The sequence below is a fragment of the Arthrobotrys flagrans genome (genome assembly GCF_004000055.1).
Source record: "Arthrobotrys flagrans strain CBS H-5679 chromosome Unknown unitig_15, whole genome shotgun sequence".
Lineage (NCBI taxonomy): Eukaryota > Fungi > Ascomycota > Orbiliomycetes > Orbiliales > Orbiliaceae > Arthrobotrys > Arthrobotrys flagrans.
Window position 1 is genome coordinate 2,860,249 of NW_027137545.1, and position 17,737 is coordinate 2,877,985.

At 44.6% G+C, this 17,737-nt stretch overlaps 5 protein-coding genes across 5 annotated transcripts; 4 read left to right on the top strand and 1 right to left on the bottom strand.

Annotated features, from left to right (window-relative positions):
• Positions 1-729: 729 nt before the first annotated feature.
• On the top strand, positions 730-1,870 carry DFL_000730 (uncharacterized protein; the record flags this gene model as incomplete). The annotated part of the gene is made up of 3 exons (XM_067636861.1): positions 730-1,204; positions 1,282-1,369; positions 1,444-1,870. 3 exons carry the CDS (start codon positions 730-732, stop codon positions 1,868-1,870), a joined length of 990 nt encoding a protein of 329 aa, XP_067495281.1.
• A 6,351-nt stretch (positions 1,871-8,221) lies between these two features.
• Positions 8,222-10,163, top strand: DFL_000731 (uncharacterized protein; the record flags this gene model as incomplete). Its single annotated transcript, XM_067636872.1, has 6 exons — positions 8,222-8,403; positions 8,468-9,047; positions 9,213-9,366; positions 9,427-9,710; positions 9,783-10,070; positions 10,140-10,163. The coding sequence occupies 6 exons, from the start codon at positions 8,222-8,224 to the stop codon at positions 10,161-10,163; spliced, it is 1,512 nt and encodes a 503-aa protein (XP_067495282.1).
• Positions 10,164-11,149: 986 nt separating this feature from the next.
• Positions 11,150-12,044, top strand: DFL_000732 (Snare region anchored in the vesicle membrane C-terminus; the record flags this gene model as incomplete). Its single annotated transcript, XM_067636883.1, has 4 exons — positions 11,150-11,152; positions 11,214-11,307; positions 11,365-11,546; positions 11,610-12,044. The coding sequence occupies 4 exons, from the start codon at positions 11,150-11,152 to the stop codon at positions 12,042-12,044; spliced, it is 714 nt and encodes a 237-aa protein (XP_067495283.1).
• A 568-nt stretch (positions 12,045-12,612) lies between these two features.
• DFL_000733 (uncharacterized protein) lies at positions 12,613-14,212 on the top strand (the record flags this gene model as incomplete). Its single annotated transcript, XM_067636894.1, has 2 exons — positions 12,613-12,676; positions 12,729-14,212. 2 exons carry the CDS (start codon positions 12,613-12,615, stop codon positions 14,210-14,212), a joined length of 1,548 nt encoding a protein of 515 aa, XP_067495284.1.
• Positions 14,213-14,530: 318 nt separating this feature from the next.
• DFL_000734 (uncharacterized protein) lies at positions 14,531-15,668 on the bottom strand (the record flags this gene model as incomplete). Its single annotated transcript, XM_067636905.1, has 2 exons — positions 14,531-14,964; positions 15,035-15,668. The coding sequence occupies 2 exons, from the start codon at positions 15,666-15,668 to the stop codon at positions 14,531-14,533; spliced, it is 1,068 nt and encodes a 355-aa protein (XP_067495285.1).
• Positions 15,669-17,737: the final 2,069 nt, after the last annotated feature.

Consider the following 17,737-nt stretch of genomic DNA (forward strand, 5'->3'; position numbering starts at 1 on the left):
GAAACATTCTTCCATTAGAGAGTTCTCTTAGGTACACCACAAGTCCTATCCTATATATTAGAATTTAAAAATTTAATTGTTGTAGTTATAGGTAGTAAATTTAATATTTAATTCTAGATAACGTTATTTTTTATCTAATATTAGCTTCTATATAGAGGTTTCAAGTTGGTATGTGGTGGGAAGTTAAGAAAATAGTCTATATTGGGTAGGTCAGACGTGGACACCGAGCCAAGCGTTGAAACTGTTATGCGCCTTGCTAAAATAGTTATTGTGCGGGTAGATATCGCTAGAATTTCGATCGTTATCAAGCCCCTGATCGTCGGTTATCCTTTCCCATGGTCAATTGCATTAAGCAGATCCATCGCCTGTATTGTCTACAAACCCTTATCATATCTGTTTCTGGTGATAACATATCCATCGCCTCGTTAAACGGTTTCCTGCTGGTTCGCTTAAGCAAGCCATGTTGGTCGGCTCAAATTACCCGCATATCGGTTTAACCGGCGAGTAACCAGAATGTATATACCACAGTCGCAACGCTTTCCTGTTAAATTGGATTGCTCTGGAACAAGCAAGAGTATGGGCTCTCAACACCAAAGCTTATTTAACCATTCGAAATCCTATATATCCACACTCAGAGCTTTTGCACGAAAACTGCTAGCTTCCAATTGACTTTGTTGCAAGCTTTGGCTAATCGGATATACTTCGCTATATTTCCTATCATTTTTCGTCATGATGCGGTCGATAACTATATTTGTTGCAATTGTTTCCCTCCTCTCTGGCCTGCCACAAGCCTCTGCACATGTACGCCTTTATCAAGCCAGTGTCAAAGTCAAGGGTAGTCGCGAAGGTGACAGTGTGCCGAATATCCCTGTACTCGCGTATGATAAGAGTATACCGGAACTTCCTAACAAGAATGCCCCACTGGTCTCATACCAATTCGATACAACCGTATTTTCATCTCCAGCAATACCAGCAGATGCTGCAAGTCCTTATTATCGGGTTCCTCGTCGCTATATGGCAAACGGCTGCGGAGGCACTATCAATAACATACATAATTACTGGTCTAAAAAGAATCCCGCGGACTATTCAAAGTACGGGGCAGCCGGTAGTTGGGGGCACAGGATTAAAAATTATTTCATGAAACCTTTTGATCCAGAGACTTTGACTCAAACAGCAAATTTGACGCAAGCACGCCTGGATGCAGGTAAGTATATGTTTCTACTACTGTCTCCTGATCATTTCCTTAGTACGATGAATCTAACGCTGAGTGTACACATTCAGGACCGATATTAAAACCTAAAATCGGCAATGGAGACTACCTACAAATACATGGACTTACACTCAATGAAGATGGCGGTGGACCCTTCAAGTTCGTTCAAGTTTTCCCTTTATAACTCACGGAAATATAGTCTAACTGATACCGTGGCTTTTGCATCTACGCAGATGCAGAGTAGATACCAGCGGCACCGGGCAGAACTTTGATGTTAAGGCTCACGAATTCACGGGGTTGGAACCCATCAGGGTATGGGGACCGGTTTTGAGGACGTGTAATTCCCCAGGGGGTATGGTTAAAGACTGCGTCGGACAAAAATGGTTCATGTTGGTCAAGCTACCAGCAAACTTACAATGCCATGGTGAATACGGAAGGCATAAAAACATCTGCCTCATCCGATGTGAAAACGAGGCGGTTAACGGCCCGTTCGGAGGCTGCGTTCCCTTTCAAATCGACCCACCTCCAGGCGCTCCGGTCCCGAAACCAACCCGAGTTATCGTCAACACCAAGAAACCTGAGCCCACGCCCAAATATAGGTATGCAGGGTATGATGTTGGGAAGAATAACTACGACGAAGGTGCGAAAGAGTATTACTAGTAGCGAAAGGAGAGCTATGCCAATAGCGGCGATATCTTCGATCGGTGTTAATAGGAGTATAGTCGTTTTTGTACTTTATATCGAAGGGTTATATGTTTGCGTCTTCGAAAGTTATATTCCGATCAGAATTAAGTATTCAAAGAGCTCACAAAAGTTATGTTATTGTAAATCCATTAGCTATGCCTTGACCATACTAATTTAATAAGCTGTGGTTTTGGCCAAAAAATCAGCACCATATCTCTCTAACATTTTTGATTGTGTTAATAATATAAGGCATCACCGAATAATAAGCCTAAGCCTAACCTTAACCCTCCCAACTCCCTCCTGCAGCCCTCCTTCTAATCTTCCTTTGAGACCGCCTCCTCCGTTCAACTTCCCTAAAAGCAATCGAAAGCTCGCAGACTTCTTCCGTCTATCAGCATACATCCTCCATCAAAACAAACGTCGATAATCCAACCACCTTCACAACAACCTAGCTCACAGTAATTAAAATTTCGCTCTAAATGAATAACTAGAGGTTTGAACTGGAAAAAATAGTTACTTGGTGAATATTTTTTAAAGAAGTCATCGGGAAAATGCATAAGAAAAACTTGCGAGCCATAGTACTAGTACTACATGTAATGGTGATACTAGCAATGCACAATCGGTTCGTGTATATATATATATATAACGGATGCATGAGAAGACGGCTCGGTGAACTAAGAAGCCTCGTGAGGATGTCAAGTTGCTAAAATTCGGTGGCCCCATTACTTAACGTGTACCTAGTAGCCATACCCGCCCATTTAATAAATATACAAATATTGGCCCTTCATTGCACACATTGAAGTTAAAACCATAATCTCGAATTTTAACCCTGATGAATAAATATAAACCATTTGGAAAGTATTAAGTTTAATATAAAATTACTAATTAACTTTTAACAATAGTTTTGGTTTCTTATAACTATTTGTACTGGTTAAGATTAAGCTCGAGAAAAGATTGTCATAAGCTACAATAAGGGCTGCATCAATCCCAAATATATGAGTGAGGCAACGTCCGGTGCATCGATTGATGATCGCAGTCCCAAAAAGATTGTTTCTTATTGTAAGATTGTCTCGCATTGGGAGTCCAATTATCAATGGGTCCCCATCTGGCACTCGGGTTGAAGAAGAACTCCACTTAGGTGAATAATTCGAAGGTAATAGTAGTACTGCACTATTTGCTGCTCTATTAATGTATTGACTATCTGGATATCCTTAAGATACCAGGAGGGTAGATCACCCTTTCATCGATAATCACGGCGCCGTACCCTCGGCAGACAGCAGAGACAGCGCGTACTGCTTGAAAATGTAATAATAAGAAAGCCAGAAGAAATAAAAAAAGAATTTGTAATTGTTTAGCAGATATCCGCACAACTTGCGAGGTTTTAAACCAGTGCAAAGGCTGCTGGAAGCCGTTGCGTTGCAAAGGTATCCTGCCATGGAACCGTGTATGGGAATCCCACCACAGAACTATGTAAATTAAGATGCTAGTGAGATCTTTGTTTAACCCGAGCTACCCCAAACGCTGGAAATTATATATACCGACGAGACCAGGCTTAACCGAACTCTGAGGTGCATAATTCACAAAGTGGAGGATGTTAATCTACACAAGCCAATGGTTTGTGTTGGATAACAAAATGCAACAAACTGTTGCTGGATGCCCGCCACAAGGAGTTAGTGGATATAACTAGTACGCATAAATCGGAGGTTCCATGCAAGACAGCTTAGAATCGATGAAGAGGTCCTTGGAAACGCTGTCGTCCGATCGAATATTCGGTAAACGTACAGGGTCGGATGAGAAACCCAGATCACTAATCAACACAGCCGAAGGGGCTGTTGCTCATGGTCCACGGTCGTCACCAATCGATTACCGGCCACGAGTCAGAAGCTAGGTACGTGACAAGACGTAGGGCTGAATAGGAATACCAGTTCCGGGGCTAGTGTACCATAGAAGCCCGTCACAGGCAGAATGGATGTTTAAGAGGGTTGTTGTTCAGTCATTGCATTATTAAGAATGGCTGTACCAATAAATATAAAACCAAGCCAAGCGCCTACATGTAATCATCTTTAGCAAGCATACATGGATACCTCGGAGTTCATGCTTTCTCGAACTTAGTTTCGGTCACAAGGCTGAATACCCCTTAAGAACTAGTGACGATGCCCGCATATTCAAGATGACGATGCCGGCCCTTTGCCCGAAAGAATATCATTTTGCAAAGCAAGTTAACAGAACATAAGAAATTAGTTACTTGTTTTGATTGTTGTGCATATTTGTACAGCCATTTCAAGGATAAAAAGAAAGCATAAGCAGACCCTTGAACCAAGAAAGCTTCAAGCCGCATTGCTTGACCTTGCAATAGCCAATAGCTAGTTATGTACTACGTACATAACGGTTGTGTGGTTCTTTATCCGGATTGGGCTCCACACTGTTAGTTTTAGCTGTTATATGCTAAGTCACCCAGTATGCTAAAGTCAAGTGATAATGTGGTAAAGAATCACGACTTTGAGTCCTATCGTGTGGGGCCCATGAGTGCCACATTGACACACGCGCTTTGGTTTAGTTAATTGTCATTTTCGAACCCGGTACTGGCTTTGTTATCCGGCAACAACGAGACCTTGTTGTGTTTTCTCTTAAGGAAACCCGATTGCTTTAGGAAATACAACACGATCCAACAAGACCCCGCGACCCTGACTTGCTGCTTTGTTGGGACAAACATTCAGGGTGCTAACTAGGCAGCTGACCAAAAATTCGAAACACTTTGGAGTATCTCACTTCTTGAGAAAATAAATATTTATCAAGGTTGTAACGATTCAATTAGTTTCAAAAGACAGGCCGCCTTGATTTCTCAGCCAGTCCACCCGCTTATAAGTATGCAAATAAATACATTCTAAAATGATCACCATAGCTGACATATACCCATATGCAGGCGGCCAATGCAAATATTTGGCCCCAGAAACACGGCTGTTCGGTTCTTAGCCGCAAAGCTGTATACTTGGTAGTAAAGCTCCCGCAGGTCAAAGTGCCGACTTCTATGCCGGGATCTAATCCAACCCCCCACGCCAATAAGTTTGACTACAAACGCCTTGTGAGTTATCGCATATACCCTCCCAAAGTAGAACCCATGATTTTCCGACATTCGGATTGCTACTTCCCCCGCCCCCACCTCCACCATGATTCCCGCCCAGAGGGAAAGTGTCAGATGAAGTCGGATTAGGAAGCTTATCTAGGCATTTCGAATTCATATAATAGGAATCATAATCTTCATCAGCCCCATTCCTACGCTGAGGGAAGATTTTGTAAACGAGCGGATCTTTTGTGCTATATACTGGAAGCTTCGTTCTTTCAGTTACAACGAATTCGGTTTCGGAGGGAATTTAAACCTACATTACTTATCAGCAGATTTAAGAATCGGGTTACGAAATACTATCGTATCATCCCGCAATCTCACCCACCTCGCCGAGAAATTTGTGTCGCTATATCTTGAAAATGGAGGATTTATATCACGCGGTAATAACAAACAAGGCAATAGAATATTTCGGATTTTTCATCAACACTCTTTGCTAAAAAACACATACAAGATATTTTGTACCCGTACTACATGACCGCATCGGAATTATGAATCCTTGGCAGATTGCATTGGTCTGATCACGGGATTCCTTTACTCAAAACAACGGAACCAAGGATATCTGGGGTAAGCCTGACCTATTAGGTCGTGCTAACACAAACCACAAGTACTAGTCATCTTGATCTAGTATCGCTCCGAGATGGTACATCGATGTCATACGTCACGGTTCTTCAGGAGGACCCAGAGAGAAGCAACGAGCAAATAGAAATGGCCGAAAGGAAAGAATGCAAAGACAGGCACTTGAGTTCGTCTTATATCCTTGGCTTCAGGCAGCCCGCTAAGCCATCCACATGCATTGCTTACTAACCCAGGACAATACAATCACAGATTACATAGAAAATTTCATTTTAATTCTATATTCCAAATCGAGTACCATCACCCTTTGGAGATAAGGAAGGGGTTTCGCTCTAAGTTTGCGTCTGGGTGCTACATTGCCAGTACCTTTTTCCATAACACGCCACCAAGTAGCAAAGTCATAGGAAATTCAACCGTATTAGAATTTCAAACTCAAAGGACCGGCAGGGTTTTAACGACGCGGGCAGAAAGAGGGAGTCATCAATCTATTGACCCGACTGCTCTATCAGAAGCAAACAACGAAGATCGTATTGCTGAAACTCTCAAACAGACTACTTTGATCGGGTGCACTTATGAGCCAAAGCTCGAAATTTATACTTTCAAAGTAGTTGATGGTAACGAAATATCTTCATTTTTCCTACAATATAGCCTAAGCTAGGTTTGATGGCTAAGACTTCTCTTAGAAGCGACTGGAGCAGGTAGAGTCGGTAATGTTCAGTCCGGCCGTATAAGCTCCCCCAAAAATTAAAGTGAGTAATAAAATTGCCTTCCGCTCAAATTCGAATGAGGCAGCATCTTTGACTAGCAGTTTGGGCCGGAGACCGAGGACTTCGGGGAATTCAGACTCCTTTGGTACTTGGGGTTGATGCCCAGGACAATTATTTCAGAAGCCCTGAGGGTATTAAAGTTTTATCCCGGACTATATTTTTGACACAAATGCTTATCTTTGTTTTGTCAAGTCTGATATTAACGAGGATGGTGCGAATGCAATTGCAAAGAGGCATGACGCTTGTACTCAAAGCCAAAAGCCAGTCGCTGTAGTCGATAGGTGTTTGGATGATAACCGGATCCGAAAAGAGTTCCCTCGGCTATATCATAAAGAGTTAGTACTATTGTGTGCACTGACATTGGAGATTCACAAAGCTATCACGGGCTCTGGGTATTTTGTTGAGTGGCTATGGGTGTTAGGTCAAGTTTGTAGTATTGTGGAGTTGGCCGCCCTTGGGTTAATGTATATAGTGTCAAGAAATTCTTGGGTGAATATGCACATATATATGTTCTCGTGTGCCAGTTTCCACGGCGTGGTCAATGGCCCTCCGTAGGAGGAGTGATTTTTGTGACTAGTCCGGGATATCTAGTGGCGGTAACTGGCCTGGCCTGGGTAGCCACTGCAGAAGTAGGGTAATTAGGGTTTGGTTCAGGTTCCCAACCCAACCCTAGCAAACCGAAATCAATGACAAAACTCACATATACTAATTGATTCTATTGGCCTGCTGCGGCGGCGACGTTAACGTCCCGAGAATTCTAACTTGTTTCTGTTCAACACATTAGGATGTTGTATTTCATGAAGGTTAATTATTGCGTGCGCTTGACCCGATCGATATCCCGAGCCCTGGTCTCGACCCGAATCCCCGGCTTCAAGCCACAAAAATCAAAAAACGCTCTGTGTCCAATTACAGGGACGGGAAATGAAGACGTTTGCATAACGCAGATAACCCCTCATCTTCTGTCCTTTTAACACCAATATCCTGGCGACCTAGAGCAGGCGCTCGCCAGATATTCCCGCTTCCAGCGCTGGCCAGCTTATCCCGCTTAGCATGTTTTGACCCTTGAATATCGGCGAAACGACCCACAATTTCACTTCGTTCATCGTGCATGGTTGTTGAATCGAGAGATATACTGCTCATTCCGTTTGGAATAATCACAATATCTTGCGGGTCGGTGTTCCCAAGCTCCACATCCGAAGGAACCTGCTTTCGAAATCCTCATGCATTCTGTCGCATCTGCATATTTGGGTGGATTTTGTAGCATCAAAAAAAATTAGCCGTCAGAAGAAGGACCCACCACACCAAATTCGAACCCTTGTCGTAGGGTATCTTGTAGCTGGGACCATCACATTCCATGCAGGATGTTCTTCCTTTTCGTCCCAGCAACCGTTCTTGTGATTAAGTTTGGCAGAAACGTGCATTTTTGCAACGTTGTGCTGCCTTACCCTTGCATGCCCCAAAACTTTGGACCAGCTTGGACCTCGCTTCCGCCTGGGTGGGGCAGGCCGGAGCTAGCCAGCTATCGCGACGCTATCATAACCCCTTGTCGGTGGGCTTGCTGACCAACGGGTTTAGGATATTTGGAGCGGGTTGCACGGTTTTGGGGTCTCATGGGTGGCTTTTGCCTCTAATTATAAGTCTATAAAGTTCCCACTTCCCCGAGGGTTTGGGTCTTACTTTTCCTTTCTGGAACCAGTATCTGAGCTTTTATCGATATTGATACTCGTAGCTACATTCTTTTTAGATCTCAACTTGTCTTCATTACCACCCCTACTGTTCGTCGCCGAAGCTCAGCTTAAAGTTATCTTGCCGTTGAGAGCTGAAGTACTCGGTTAGTGCCGAGCTTCATAATCCGGACTAAAGATGTTAAACATCCTTACAGTCTCCTATTATGCAGCCGGTGGCTGGGCGGGATTCTGGATTCTACGAGTTCTTTATCGACTGTCACCTTTCCACCCGTTGGCTAGAGTCCCAGGTCCTAGACTTGCAGCGGCGACACAACTTGTAGAGTTTTATTACAATGTCTTACAGGATGGTCAATTCATGTATGCCATATCCCAGCTGTATCATTCAGAAATCCAAGACTGACGTCAATACCGAAAAACACAGATTCAAAACGGTGGAATGGCACGAAAAATACGGACCCGTAGTACGAATTGGCCCGAACGAGGTCCATGTTAACGATCCATCCTTCTACAATATCCTCTATAGCAAAGACTATCGCTTTCCCAAATCCCAAGGCCATTACCGCTTTGCCCAACAAACAGAAGGTGGATTGGGAAACTGCAATAGCAGAGTCCATAAAGCTCGTCGCGCGGTCCTCGACCCCCTTTTCTCCACGCAGGCCGTGCTTAAACTTGAGCCTCAAATCCGCAAATTTGTCGACATGGCTATCGCCCGTATCGGACGCAACGTTGAAAAGTCAGAGAAAGAAGGGTTCGAAATTAACGGTGTATTCCGATGTTTGACAGTCGATGTTATATCACAGTACGCATATAGCGAACCGATTGGAATGCTGGAAAACGAAAGAGAAAATGATCCATTTTTCGTTGGAATGGATAATTTGATCGGATTGACTTGGGTATACAGCTGGACTTGGAAATTTCAAGATTTGCTTAGGGCGTTACCGTTTTCGCTCGTTAGCAAAATCATGCCGGAAGACGTACTAGGCGTGGTTGCCTTTCAAAAAGTAAGTGCAATTCTTTTGCTCACATCTAAAGGGATGGTACATGCAGGATTACGTACTTCAAGGGTCTCATGGAGAGAGCGTTACACAAAATTGCCACGGGGACGTTACGCAAATGTATCCTGTTAATCATTCGGGACGCTAACGGGTAGTGTTTCATATTTACAGCAAGCCGAAGACAGGGTTGTTTCTTTCCTTGCGGATCCAGAAAAGGCCAAAGCAAAATATACGCATACAACGGTCTTTGAGGTTCTACTCTCTGGCAATAAAGAAAAGGGATACGAAGTTCCATCCGTCAATGCCCTGAAGGAAGAAGCATGGGGTAAGTGCCCACTCTCTTCTTTCTTGGGCATATAAGCATTAGTATTAAGAGATAATACAGGGTTCCTTGCTGCCGGATCTGAAACTACAGCGGCAGCACTCTCGAATGGCATCTACGAAGCCTGCAAAGAGCCTAGCTTCCAGGAAAAGCTCTATACGGAGTTACTCACCGAGTTTCCGGATCCAGACGTCGACCCGATTACTTATAAACGTGCCGTTCAACTACCCTACCTTACCGCATTTATTAAGGAAACATTAAGAACTCCACCCGGTGTCCCTGGTCGCTTGCCCAGAGTCGTTCCTAAGGAAGGCGTGACTGTTTGTGGCCAGTTCATCCCTGGAGAGGTACGCTTATTCATCACCTATTACCAAAGTTTTTCGGTGATTCAAAGCTTATATGTATACCTTGCGAATTAGACTATTATTGGCATGTCCTCATTCCTACAACAATTCGACCCGAACGTCTACAAGAATCCGTCAAAATTTGAACCCGAACGCTGGATCCACGATAAAATTCCCGAACAATCTTTTGTACCATTCGGAAAGGGGTCAAGAGGTTGTCAGGGCATGAACCTAGCGTGGGCCGAGTTGCATCTCACATACGCAAACCTCTGGAGAAGATACTCATTTAAACTACATGAGAATAGCACATTTGTTGATGGGTGGACGGATCAGTTCGTTCCAAAGAGAGAAGGGAAACTAAGGGTCGTAGTCATCCCTCGAGAAAAATGAGTCAGGCAGTCTGGTTTACGAGACAGCTGACGGTTCATATAGGTCAGGTGGAAGAGAGATCATTGAATTTTTACTTGATCGCTTGTATTGGGATTGGATATCTTTGGAAATTGGAGTATCTGGATGCATTTTGGACCTTAAGCCCTTTGGATTTTACCATTTATATATCTTGCTAGACCAACGGTTGCCTGCCCTTTCCGTAAAAGAACGAGATCTGAGGCGGGTTTAATGCAGTAGATATCCGTTTCTCGTATCCCCATCATTATATAGACTTTCAAGCTAGAAGACTTCTATCATATAGTCATGGTTTGAAATAATATTAAAAACTAGTACAGTCTCGAAGACCAGATATCATGCAGATAAATAAATACCATATTTTCTGGCCCCTTTCATTTCCCCAAGCTGCTAATATTCATTCCAAATCTTCCATTCAAATATAAAAGCGGGCACGATCAAAAATGCCATGCTTAAACGGCACCTCTTGCAGTAGTCGCAAATATGTGCTTGACCTGCCGTGTCGGCTGGCCCGGGTTGAGGTGAATTCTCCTCGATATCGTGATACCAAACGGACTCCCAAACACAAAAATGTCTTTTTTGTTGATACTGTAGCCTCAATATTTCCCTCTGGTGTCCTCTCTTCCCCTTTGGTGAGTCGAAATCTTTTTTTTTTTTTTTTTTTTTCCGGAGCCAATATACGCATGACCCATGACAGGACTGTGGTACGTGGTTCTGTATCACATTGCCAGCGTTGGAGCAGAGAGCCGTTGTGTTGGGCGTGTTTTGGTGGGCGCCAAAAACTATGTCCGAACTTAACACCGTTGACATTTCCTACCGACATTTGCTATTTAACAGAGACCGAACCACAGATCAAGCATAATAACAAAACACCGCCCATCCAACGGCAGGATCGCAGATACCCTTATCAGATACCTCGAAGTGGTCGCAATTAATATCCCGAGATTTCACCTGCGGCCTTAGTTTCACAAGATCGGAGCCATCACACTTTGGAAGGTTTCACCCCTGAAGCCCCGCCATCGATCTACAAATACGCCATGGTAGGCACCTCAACTCCAAGCGCTATGGGTACCCCCACTGACGACTTTGTGAGCGGGATAGAACGCTCTATTCAACTCTGCGCTTAAGCAGAGTCAATCCTTAAAACGCGATATCAATACCTTCTCCAATTCACAAAAGTCCGCAGCCGAACAAGGTAGACCATCATCATCGCTTCGCTCAGGACGACAACATATTGACATGCTATGAATAGGACAAATATCAGTTTCCTTAGCATCTTTCAATCGAACAATAGATGACTACGATGGAATGGCCAAGAGGGAATTGATACCTGCTAAGCAGGAGAAGGCGAAGGAAAGAGTCCAGAACTTTCGGATACAATACTCCGAGTTAAAAGCAGAATTTGACAAGTTACGGAGCGAAAAGGAGGAAGCCGTATGTCCATTCGATACTAGTTGGTGGAATTGAGGGTAGAATGGGAGCTAATGGTTTAACCAGGAGACAGCGACGAACCGCTCCGAACTCTACGGCCGCCGTGGTCACTCGTCTGCCACACCCGATAATCCGTACTCCTACTCTGCACCTGCCAACCGAGCCCCACAAGGCTCTACAGCCTTTGGCGCACCCCTTACATCCTCAAACCTAAACCGAGAATCGCACGCCCTTCATGAGCAAAACTTCCTTAGCCGAACAAATGATGCACTAGACGAGTTCCTAGCCCGTGGGCGAGCAGTCCAGGAAGAACTGGCATTAAATAAAATGACGTTAAAGGAAACACAAAAACGGCTATACACCGTTGCGAATACACTCGGAATAAGCGGGGATACGATACGTATGATCGAACGGCGGGCAAAGGAGGATAAATGGATATTTTACGGCGGCGTGGTCGTTTTCTTTGTTTTCTGTTATCTCGTCTTGAAGTGGCTAAGATAGTGCAGATTTATGCTGCTACTATGGAAAAGTATCGGTATCAATTCATAATGTATATTTCATGGTGGGAAACTCGGCAGCATTTTTACGGTATTTTGCAGCTTTGGGGTGTCGTGGCCGGTTCCTTGCGCATTAGGCCCATTTTTGGCGAGCAGATCCGGAAAACGCGAGCCTGGAATGGCAAGGAGTTGACGAGGCAGCTTGCGAAATAGCTCCACCAAGCTCCATTATAAAACTTCGCCCAGGCTTTTATACCCGGCTCGCATACGCAAGAAACAGTTCATGAACTAGAAGCTACCGACTATAAATTGCTATTGCGGCTCCCTCACGGTCTTTCGTTCTTTTTGTTTCTGTGTGTCTTCTTTCCATTGGTTGGTGGCTCTTCTCCGTAGCGTTTCAGCATATTTGGTTTTCTCAGATTCAGCTTCTCACAATTGCCAAGCCCACTTGTCTTCCGACATAGATTCATACGGCTTCTACTACCGCCTTAATATTCTACCCAACAATATCTATTCTATCTTATCCCCTTAGCCCCCAACATAGGAATTCATAATCTCGACTGGAGTCCCAAATGTCTACCGCCGATGCTAAATTGTCACCAGCAGCGGATCCATCCGCCGTCCTGCGCCAAGCCGGTAAGTCTCGGCATCCCATAATACCACATGGCACATTAACACATGCATCTAGGTCTTCTCGAAAAGTTCCATATCATTCGTTCTTCGATCTCATTCTATAACAATGTGATCGTCTCTGCAAGCTACTCTTCACCAAATCCTCTATCTCCAGATCGTTTAATACGCGCTCTACACATCGTCTTATCCGCTCATCCAAGCCTTTCCGTTGGTGTTCAACTCCCAGAAGAACCAACAGGCACGCCATCATTCATCCGCCTCCCCTCAATCGACTTTACCAAGAGCGAGAAGTTTATAATATGGGAATCTTCATCAACATCGCCCAGCCATGCCAAGGAATACAAAAATCTACTTTGTCGACTGCACAATACTCCGTTTTCCAACGAAGATCTCACTACCCTACCGCTTTGGAGAATTGGAGTTTTGAAACGTTCGTATAATACCCCAACAGCGTATGATTCCGAAACAAACTCAGAGGGAAGAATTGATTATGAAATTGCGTTCAGTTACCATCATGCCATTGCGGATGGATTGTCTGGCGCTGCATTCCACTATTCCCTCGTCAGTGCCTTGAATAGCGTCGATGAGGCTAGTGGCTCCGGAGCTAATTGGGATACCTACACTCCACCAAAAGACCTCGAGTTACTCCCACCGATGGACAAAGTCCTCGACTTCGGTATGGGACTCAAAACAGCCGGAAAAATTGCCGGCTTCGTCGGGAAATCCGTCTTGCCATCCTTCATGCACAAAAGCGTTTGGGCAGGCGGCAAGATTCCCGAAAAGTTGGCTCCAACAAAAATCGATATTTTGACGGTGGAATCCTACGTTCTGGAAAGTTTGATAAAAGCTTTGAAGGCGAAGAAAGTCAGCTTGACCGCCTTCTTAACATACGCGGCCGCGGATGCACTATTCAATGTAATGAAAGCCTTGGACAAAGATGAATTCGCGAAGATCAAGAATGTAAAAGTCAGTGTGCCGATGAGCTATCGAAAGAATGCTGGGTGGGATAATACCATCATGTCAGATTGTGTTGGGGCGATTAATTGGGATATTGGGAAGTTTAAGGCATTAGAAGGGGAGATTGGTGGGATGAAGAAGTTGACTGTGGAGCTCAGGAAGGAGAGCATGGTGACTAGGGATTCCGAGGTCGGTTTGATTGCATTGGTGGGGGATTTAGCTGGGTTTTTTAAGGGACAGGTTGGCAAAGATAGAGAATTGACGTTTGAGATGTCGAATTTGGGGGTTTTGGATGCTAGGAAGATTGGAGCGCCGAAAAAGAAGGAAGAAGGCAAAGAAGAAGGAGAAGAAAGTACATCGGTAGCAGGGGGTTCTGAAGGGTGGAGGATTGAGGGGGCCCTATTCAGCCAAAGTTCCTCAGTACAAGGACCTGCATTTTCAGTGAATGCCGTAACCGTCGGGGGGAAGATGGGAGTTGTGGTCCAATGGATGGAAGGAGTATTCAAGGATGACATCATGGAAGCTTTGGTAAAGGAGTTAGACAAGGCTTTGTCAGGGTTTTCCGGGAAGGTTGGAAAATGAAAGGGTCACCATTAAAATCTCCTATCTATATATCTATCGCGAGTTAGAGGCTAGACGAGAATATCTCATAATCCGAAGGGCCTAATGTTTAATATTGAAACCAAGAACACACATTTGTATCAATAAATACACTTACATTGCAGCTGCGATATTAGCTGAAATCGACATAGAAACCAATTAACGAAGCAAACCATAGCAAAGCGTCTCCTAGCGCAGTATGCCCAGATTCCAAACCAAACCCCGTAGCCTCAAGACAAATTCAGTACAATAAACCAAACACCGGCGCCCAAGGCTCCATAAACCCAATCCAACAGGCTTTCACAACTTAGACTCCCTTTGCAACCCTTCATCCGTATTCTGTGGTGCCTTCCTAACCACCTGCAAAAACAATGCAAACATATCTTCGTCTCTCAAAACACTACTTTCGAGCCCTGCAGAGGCTCCAGCGACAGCCCCAGCAGCAACAACTGTCCCCGTACCACTTAAAGCTACGGCAGTAATGGCGGCAGCCCCGGCAGCTCCTCCGGCCCCGGCACTCTGACATAAAGCAAACAATGAGCCTGCTTCAATGATTCCTATGGCGGATTGCCAACCTGCAGCGATGCTCCCAGCGCCTACTCCAGCACTACTAAAACCAATGACTGGGAGTATGAGCGGGCTGAGAATCGCAGTCAAAGCAAGTGTGCCTCCTACTACAATCCCCCCGATAGCAATATTCTTCGCAATATTCAAGCCCTTCTTCACTTTGAGCTCTAAAGTAAATAATAATGTCAGCATTGTTCGGTTTTCTTCTTAAAAAGGTAAGGGAGTTAGACAACATACGATTATTAACCTCAGCGACATACTCCCAGCTCCAATAGGAAAGAATGACCCTCCTGTGGGAAAGCTCCTTTATATCAGATGGATATACGCCTTTCTCAAATAATGTTTGTGCTTGAGAACCCAAAAAACCCTGCCAGACCGTCTCTCCCTTCAGAATCTGATAGATTAGGCAGCCAACGGCAAAAAACTCTCGGCGAAATGCCTTTTCTTTATCTTCTATGTCGAGAAGGCACGAGTCCGGGATCCAGAAATGGGGGTCATATTGACCAAGTAATTTCTCGTTCTGTGCTTCAGAAGCCGATGGGTGCAAGATGATATCTCCTGATTCTTGGAGCTGGAATATCAGTGGTCTTGGTTGTTCATTTGAATCGTTCCATGTCGACATGATGCCAATAATCTTGTTGACGTATTCCTGTCGTGTTTGGACTGGAATCTTGTCGTAATCTTTGACGAAGCCATCCGAGTCATAACTCTTGAGTCCGCAAGGCAGGTAGGAAGGCGATTCCGAAGAATCCAAGATTGAATCATTTGGTTTGTTTTCCCGGGTGAGAAAAAATGCTTCCTCTGGAAGCAGGAAGGCGGAAGCTCTTTCTCCTCCCGCATCTACTAGTGTTGGAGATTTTTCGCCTGACATGATGAAATTTGAGAGGGCTATCTGAAATGAAATATGGTAGTTGGGAAGATACTAAGCATTCAGAGATGGGTTTCGTTAGAATAGGTTTTGAATCAAAGAATCATGCGGATGCATGTGTCTTTTTGAAGCTAACCAAGTTGTGAAAGTAATGCAGAACTTCAAAGCGTGGACCTCAGGCCCTACGGCGTTTAGGAAATCTAATGCTCCGAACCCACTACTTAAAATATGGAAGAAGAGATCCAGCTTTCAAACTGCAAATCCAGGCACAAATAAAACTAGCCGGGTTGAGGCTGGGTACGCACAGAGTGTTGAAGTTGTGGCACAGAAAGCCACGCGTGCACACGATTTCGCAATCTCACCAGATCGAGGGGTCTCAACACGGTCAGTGGTTTCGGGACTATTGCTGCTCCTGCTGACCCCTACTGAAATCAAGGATCTTAAGGTCGATATAGCTGCCGGCAGGATCGAACGTTCGGGAAAGCAAATCCAAGTTAGATCCTAATTAAAGCAAACCGGATACGAGGTGGCCTGAAATGGTCTCGCGGCCCAAAACGTCTTGAGGAAAAATGTCACAAATACAACGCATTTTCCACCATCCACCAAATTCACAGATCTCGAGAGCTTGCGAGTTCAAAAACAAGATGGGTGCTACCACCAAATTAAACCAAAATATGTATATACGGTAGATTTCTGAAAGTTTTTCTAAACTGAGAGCGTGCTAGTGATTTTCTACTGAGGATCTGTATTGGGACGAGGGAAAATTGAACTTCAATAATTGATAGTCTATGCCTGTTAACTACATCTCGATGCGTGCAAAGGTTGAGCTTCATAACCCTAATTATTCAGTAAACAGTACAATCAAATATGTAAAAGCTTCCCTCAGTATATATATGCACGCCTTTATGTCGCTATAATCTTAACTATATAAACCGTGCGCATATGCACACCCCTCTATCCTCGAAACTTTCTTCTATCTACTATAAACGCCAACACCTATTGTTTCACGCCATTTTCGTTCCAGAGCCTAATATACATTATACGGGCCTAAGATGCCTAATCAAGGCCTAACCGTTTTGTCGGAAGGCCCCACCGTTCTCAAACTGGTGCAATTACTCCAAGGAAGCCACCCACTCGTGTTTTTCAAGATCCTTGAAAATTGTAACAAGGCGAGTATTATGACCTGGTTGGCGTATGCCACCGGTATTACTGAAGAAAAATGCCCAGAGGCTCGGGCTCCCCTCGCAATTCTGCAAAATATCGCAGACAGATAGTCATATTTACGTACTTTGGTCTGACATGTCGTCTAGAAATTTACTAGCAAGAACCGATTGGCGTGGAGACTTTTTTTCATCTGTTTTTAGAGCTCTGGACCCCAGACGACTTATCAGGAACTCCCCTTTCCCCCGGATTAAGAAGATACTAAATTTAGTGATTGTTTATAGTACTTGTGACTTCAATGTGCGGGATGTTAAGATGCCCAAAGGACAGTGGTCTGCCGTTAGACCTTTGGCTGGGCACGACACCACCAAGAAAAACGGGAAGCGAGAACACAAAGGCAAAGGCCAAAGAGGCCAAAGTTAAACTTGCCGCTGGAACGGGTGTATGGTCCGATCAAGTGGGCCGATTCCCAGTTGGAAGTTGTGCGGAAACATTTCCGCTATCTATATTGCTACGGTCAGATACGGGGGCAAACAACATGTATTCGCCGTCCATTGAGAACAAGGACGGCACTGACATCGAAACGTGCGACATATGCACAGCGACGCTGGCTAATACGTCACCGATCCCAGGATTAACAATCCTGGATATGGCGCTCCCAAGGTTTAGGTGGATGTATCGGAAGGGGAGGGGCTGGATTCAGATGGGGTAGGGGTTGAGGGTGGTGGTGGTTTGGAAGACCAGAAGAACGAAGGATTCCAGAAGGATTCTAATTATTGCTTGACCTACTTTCCAGCACCCATAGACACCTACCTGGGTAGGTAGTCTTTGGGGTGAGTCTGCACGCACGTCTCTCCACTATCTACAGCCTTTTGACGGCAGTCCTTTTTTGCCCCCCTCCACCACCACCA